Source organism: Bactrocera oleae, chromosome 6 (genome assembly GCF_042242935.1).
Source record: "Bactrocera oleae isolate idBacOlea1 chromosome 6, idBacOlea1, whole genome shotgun sequence".
In the NCBI taxonomy this organism is placed as follows: Eukaryota; Metazoa; Arthropoda; class Insecta; order Diptera; family Tephritidae; genus Bactrocera; species Bactrocera oleae.
In genome coordinates this window covers 40,106,012-40,113,221 of record NC_091540.1, presented here as the reverse complement: position 1 = coordinate 40,113,221, position 7,210 = coordinate 40,106,012, and the positions used below count along the sequence as shown (strand labels likewise).

Below are 7,210 nucleotides of genomic sequence, written 5' to 3'. Positions count from 1 at the left end.
CCCTAAAAACATATACTTCTTTGCTTTGAAAGTTCATATCGTTGTTGGAAGGATGGACATTTTTGTTGTTTGTTAAACAAAGTACTATAAATGACAAAAATGTCGATTCGCCGTAACTTGGAGAGTTATGAATCAAACAAACAACCGTGTACAAGTATGTGGAATGGGAAGAAGTTATACTTCTTTGATGAGGTGTCAATTTGACTGGATAACTTTGGTGTTAAGTATACAAACAGCGAAAACATAATCGGTAAATCGAAAATATTTTAGCTACATAGCTGATTACGGATCCAATAACTCGGTACTAAATCAGTCAGGGCAAATGGTAACATGCAGGTAAAGCTTTCTATAATTGACAATGCAAACAAAAACTCTAAAAACTGACCGCTAAAATCAATTTCTATGCGTGGAAAGAAATGAGACGTTGTAAAATGACGAAGGGTCTGGACATTGAATACCTTTGTTAGATAATGGCAAGCTTAAATGGCAAGATAATAGGAAATATAAGAAACTAGAAGCTAGTAATTGATTGCATTATTCGGATTCGAACAGCACAGTTAGTTGGGTGCTAGATTGGTAGATTAAGCACTGTGTATAAATACTTAACTACCAATTGCGACTCTAATTCCAACTTCGCGATTTAACATATTTTAAAAGGGACTTTTTGAGCTTTTTTTATTTTTGTAACAAGACTACTTAAAGTTAGGGTTATTAATACCGAGGACTACTGAGGGATAAACTGTTAAGGACCTAGCATAACTATATCAAAGACAGGTCGGTCGACCTGCTTTGCACTAGTTGTTTCAGGGCTGGATTAACGACAGGTTAACGACCTACTGAAAGAACTCGAGAAACGAGGCTGTCGGGTTATAGCCTATGTTGACGACGTTGTTCTTATGGTAAACGGAAAATTTCTAAATTAGTTTATGAGGTAACCGAAAGGTACCTCAATGTGGTATCCAATTGGTCAAATAGAATCGGTTAAGCTGTAAACCCTGGTAAAACTAAAAAGGGTTAAATTTACTAGAAGGTCTAAGATCCCAAACTTGCCTCTTATCTTTTCGGAGGCTTACGTCTTCAACCTGCTAATTAGGTGAGATATCTATTGCTTATCCTTGATAGAAAGCTTTCATGGATGCCAAATATTGAGGAGAAAGTAATGAAGGCATTGGTTGTCTAATATTACTGAAGAAGAGCTATAGGGAAAAAGTCACCAAAGTTTGTGTTTTGGCTCTACGAAACCGAAGTCAGTTTTCAATTTTAGCTTTAGGCTACCGGACATCTGCAGTGCTCTTCAAGCAGAAGTGGCTGCTATTAAGGTCAGGGTATACCAATCGTTTGGGTGCTAAGTCATAGCGGAATCGCTGGAAACTGCAAAACCGATAAGCTAGCCATGTTTTAATATTGAAATTGCAGTTTATTTCTTTCAATTAAGACTTTTTTTTATAAAATTTCAATGGTTTTTCAATTACCTTATATATTTCAAAACGAATAAAAATATAAGAAACTCTCTTAGCGTATTGTATAATAGTTTCGTCTACTGAACAGCTGGTTGTAGAACGATATAGATATAACGTTTTGGTCTCAAAGCCCTGGAAAGGTCAACAAAACGATGAAAAAATGCCTCTGAACCATTTGGCGCTAATCGGAATCCAATCGGCAGTCCGGTTGTTCCGCGGTCAGACTCATCCTATGTTTCCGAAAAAACAACAGTCTATCAAAGTCTAGACAAAGTTTTAGTCAGTATTTATTGGGTTTCACATGGAATTATTTTCATCAACTACATCGAATATAAAACAATTAACAAACATTAATACTGTGCGTTATTTTAACGATTGGACGTCGAGTTCAAAATTAAGGCCAATGCCTTTGCAGACTACACAGTAAAACAGACACGTGAGAGGATAAGATATTACGCTATATTAACTAGAGCTTACGTAGTTTGTTTATTATGATATCGAATAGGTTGATTGATACTTATTGAGATCTGCAGAAAGAAACTGATTGATATCACTAATTTTTGCAAAATATACGAAACCTTATAGCTCGACAATGCAGCAAGAATATATAATAAAGATAAGTGTCTAAATACCTGCACTGATTTTTTTGTGTTTAACAGCAAGTTAAGCACGAACTAGTTTTTAGGACTTTTTACCACTTACCTTTCAATAGAACGACATAGTTGTATGAATATTTTTTTTTAAATTAGGTTGTTTCATTATTTATTCAAAGGTTTTGAGTATAAGGCTTTTTATTGATTTTTATAGGACTATATAATAGTTCTGTTTCTCTTCAAGAAAACTTTGAAAGCTTTGTGCTGACAAGGTGTTTAATGCATAAGTACCGTAATAACTTAATAATTTTTTATGGAAACTTGCTAGTGTATATATATTTTCGCTTGTAGTGCATTTAATATTTGGCAGTATAAATATATCTACATACATATAGGTATATGAAATCAAATATAAATGCGTTTATTAATTTATGTGATAAATGTATGTATATGTATACGCCCTTTTAATAAGTTTCCCTCGCGTTTCTAAGCAATATTATTGTTGTTACTATATAAAGTCGTCAATTTCTTGTTAATACAATTTATTTTAAAAATGTATGTTTTCACAAATGAAAGCAGACAAGTATGTGTGTATCTTTATTTTTAATGGCTGTCATGTGGCTTGTTGAAATTGTAGCTATTGTAGTGCATTTATTTAATTTATTCGAATTTTTGCTATCTTACTTTGTGAACAAACCTCGTATATGCAAAATGTCACTTTGAAGAAGTTTTCTTCATGGGGAAAGAAGTTATATTTGAGCTTCTATGATATCTTCGAGTTTTTATATACATGTATGATATTGTATGTTAAATAATGGAAAAGGCCAAAATTATTATAAATTGTTGGAAAAACCATATTTGTATTACATTGTGCCTTATGAAAACACATTTCGAGAATATGGAATGAAACCCAAGCTCACTGAATACAAATTTTCTCCACTGAATGTCTCGTAGTATAGTTGGATTGTTGTCAGAGCTTTAGAAAATTAAAATATCGGTAATAAAAAAAGAATACATGAAATGTGTTTTATATACTTTTTCATCAGTGGTCCACTCGAAGTTTTGACACTTAAGAAATTTGGAATAATTCGAATTTTTGGAAACAGAAACAATTTTTTATATTTGAGTGACTCTTCTTCTAAAAATCTATGAATGTGCATACATTTGCATAGTTGTGTAGTTTATTTGTAAAACATTTAAATTTGAAATTGTCGATAATAAAATTTTTGCGAAATTTAATCTTTTAAAACTCTTTAAAATAAAAAAAATAAAATCAGCCGTATTACATTAGACTCGCATATTAGTAGACGTGTAGACGGATTCGTTTAAGTGAATAACGATGTGGTTACTAATTCCCAACTCACAATCTAGAATTTTTCTTCAGTATTTTTTAGACCTTCAAATTATCTATTTAAGCCTAGTGTCGAAAGTCGATTAAGGCGTAGTTTTTGCATTGTGATGTGAGGCTATGTTAGATTTTTTGCAAATTCGTCAAAATTCTCTATTATCGTGATAGAATTTACTTTATAATTGTAGATTGTTTCATTAAAAAAAGGACTCATACTGCAGTAAGTTAGGGTTTTTTCAAATATTTTAAATTTAATCCGAATTTATAAAGTTTTTTTTAGCATAAATTCAAAATAATTTTATATTTAAAATGAGATTATGTTGGGTTGTTTGCAATTTCGCCAATATTAGCAGCAACCAACATTATAACGTTAATTATTGTGGTATATACTGTCAGTTCCGTTTACAAAAATACCTTTCCATATCTACGGCAGTTTGGATTTATTTTCAAGTTTTTAAAAAGTATATTTTCATATCTACGGCTGATCGGATTTTTTGTAAAACAAAAATAAAATACAATTATTTTAATTTAGATAAATTTTTGTATCGAAAATTTAAAATAAATTTATTTTTTACAATTTTCCACGCCTCTTTACAAATATGTGATAAGCAAAACTTTTATAAATTGTTGGGTGCACAGATTAATAACAATAAAATTTAACAAAATATTAAATGAAATATATTTAATAAGTGTTCTTTTGTAGCTAAATTAGAAATTTTATATAATATAGCTATAATTTCTTATAATTTAAGAGTTTCCTAAACGACCAATGAATCGACTTAGTCACTATGTTACAAAAAAGTTAAACAACTACAAAATAATATATATTTATTATAATGTGCATATACTTTAATTTTGTGAAATTTCTGATTTAATCAATTTAATATTTATTTTTGAAAAGTATTATGCGCAATGCTGGCATTGCTGTGAGTTTACATCCGATATGAAAATAATATTTATCACAGATTATTTTGATGCAATCGAAAAACAAAGCGAAAGCGAATGAAATGACGTCTAAATGCTTATCTGCTTATATGCATAAGCACATTTGTAAGTATGTTTGCATGAATTTGTATGTTAATTTATGACTACTTATAAACGTGTGCCTGTATACCGAAGACTCTTATATACAAAATCTGTGCGCGCTGTGTATACGTGTACGTCCGAGTGTGTGTGTGTGTGAATTTATTTTTGTGCTTATATATATATAATATATTGTATATTCAAAGTTATAAATAGCTCGACTTATGTACCTAATAATTATCTCGCCTTCCACTTTTCATTATTATTATACTCATGGCAAACTGGAGAAACCTTCTACTACGGACTAAACGTCACATCAATGCGAACCAACAACAATAAACGCTCGAACAATCAACTAGTCGAATAATCGTATCTTCGCATCTCCTGCAAACGCTTTAATTTGTGTATGTATGTATGTAACGATGAACACTTTGTTGGTGCATAACTAATGTCGCAGATGTTGTCGGCAGCGTTGTCGCCGCTACAGTAAATGAAGTACTTTTGTTGTTCGCCCCTAACGCCTGGCGTATTGGCAACAGACAGCGCTGCGAGGCACTCGTTGTGTCGGCAGACCCGATATACCCTTCAAATAGGTATAGGAGACTGGCTGCCGGAGTATACGCTGCGGTGGTGGCTTCGTTTTGCCCTTCGACGAGGAGGACTTTAATTTCGCCGATGACGTAATTGGAGCTGATGCTGATGACAAGTGTAAGCTCGTTGCCGAATTCGACGTGCCACAACCGACACCACCGCCACTAGCCTGTGTCTTCCTGTTCAGCTCCACATTCGAGTTGTATTTCAGTGCCGATTTGATGGGCGTGTTATTGCTGGTGCTGCGTTGTTGGACGTTGTGTGGCGTGTCGGCGCTGGTTGTCGCATTAGCGCCGCTACATGATAGTGAACGTGTTGATAGCGAGAAGTTTTCAAAAGCGCGTCGTATGGAAGAGGTGGAACGACGATGCAGACGCGAGAAGCTGGCGCGTGCACTGGTGCGTCGCTCTTTGGCTACTGTCGATTTCGTAGTTGTTGTTGGTGAACGTAGCTGCTGTTGTTGCTCGTCAATGTCGTCGGTGCTGCTTGTCTCGCTGGAAGCGCACGATATGTGTTCACTGCTCGAGCCGTGACCATCCTTCAAACAAGCGTCACTTGTTTCCAAGCGTGCGCCAGCACTGTTATTGCTGATACTGGCGTTTACCGCGTTACCGCCATTTGGCGGCGATGACGTATTTGTTGCACCGGTTGAACGGTCCACGGTTGGCATTGCAATAATGTTCGACGAGCACGAATCGGTCGAATCATCTTCGGTGGCACTAAAAACTGGGTCATCGCTGGAGCGCAGCAGTCCAAAGCGCCGACTGAGTTGTTGAAAGAAACTCATATTGCGTTCGTAGCGTGGAGTTGGCGAAATGCTGAGCGTGCTACTAGCGGTACCAGGCGACAGGCTGCAGGGCGGCATGTCCTTGCTGGGATCGGTATGCAACGTCATTGTCGTCGCGTCCAGGCTGTTATTTGCTGTGCCGGCATTCATACCATGCAGTTCATACGTGGCTCCAGTAGACTTGGTTGTGCTCAGCGTTGAAACCGCTAAGGCCGAGGTGGCGCTTGTGTAGTGCGGCACATCGGCGAAGCAGACATGCAATGTACCCATTGCGTTGTGGTTTACAGTTTGTTAGTGTCGTTTGAATTAAGTACTGCAGTGCAGTCGCGTCTTTCGTCAGTATATTAGTTCACTTTTTCCATTAATTAATTTTGAACTTTCTTGGGAAACTAGACAATACTTCGAGAGTTTTTTTTTTACTTTCTTATTATTCAACTTTTCCATATAATGTAGTTGACTTCAACTACTTAATTATTGTTTTCTGATTCCCTTCTTCTGTGTACACTTCCAGCGCATATTTATTTTCTTCCTTTTTATTTTCTACTATGCTTTGTCCTTAAAATATTTCTTGTGTAAACACTAACGCTCTACGACGGCGTATGATTTTGTTTTCATTATGCGGCTTCTTTATATAGCTTTGACCGGCAAAAGCTGCATGTCTGCAAAATTTCTGCACAGAATACGTTCCTTTTAGGTTATCTCTGGATATACTCACACAACATCCTTCGCTCTGCTCTCACGCTTTGTAGTATATTTGAGAGTAGTACTCATTTCTTTTGTTTAAAGTACTGTTATTGAATAATCTACCGTTCAGAGTTGCCATAAGTTTGAATAAGAAAATATAAATATTTATTATCATATATGATAGGCATCATATATATGTATATATTATATATATACTACTACGGCTAATTAAGGAGTCTAGAATTTGGAAGAAACCTCCAAAAAGTTTTTGTTTTAAAGAACACTTTATATTACAAATAAATATTATTAATAGAAAATAGTAAAAATTTTCAAATCGAGCTAGGTACGTTAGTAAATGCACGTATCTACTTGTAATTTCAAATCTAGCTTCACAGTAGCATGGTCTGGTAAATTATTCAACTACGACTTTTTGGTTACCATTGCAAATTTTATTAGCTGATCGGGGTATATATAGTTTGTCACGAAGTTTGTAACACCCATAAGGAACCGTCGGAGGCCCTATAAAATATATATATAAATGATCATCATGACGAGCTGAATCGAGTTAGCCATGCTCTTCGGTCTGTCCGTCTGTTCGCCTGTATATACGCGCTAGTCCCTTAGACTTTGAGATATTTCATACGTCATTTTCTCCCCAAGAAGCTACTCGATTGTTGGAACCACCGATATCGGACTACTATAGCATTTAGAGGCCATACAAACT

At 35.1% G+C, this 7,210-nt stretch overlaps 1 protein-coding gene across 1 annotated transcript; it reads right to left on the bottom strand.

Annotated features, from left to right (window-relative positions):
- Positions 1–4,202: 4,202 nt before the first annotated feature.
- Positions 4,203–6,384, bottom strand: LOC106616969 (uncharacterized). Its single transcript, XM_036365817.2, has one exon. It carries the CDS (start codon positions 6,070–6,072, stop codon positions 4,939–4,941), a length of 1,134 nt encoding a protein of 377 aa, XP_036221710.1. The 5' UTR covers positions 6,073–6,384; the 3' UTR covers positions 4,203–4,938.
- Between the last annotated feature and the right edge of the window lie 826 nt (positions 6,385–7,210).

What these genes read in the sequence shown, in the direction of transcription:
- LOC106616969 (XM_036365817.2), bottom strand. Translation starts at nt 6,072, where the DNA reads ATGGGTACATTGCATGTCTGCTTCGCCGATGTGCCGCACTACACAAGC.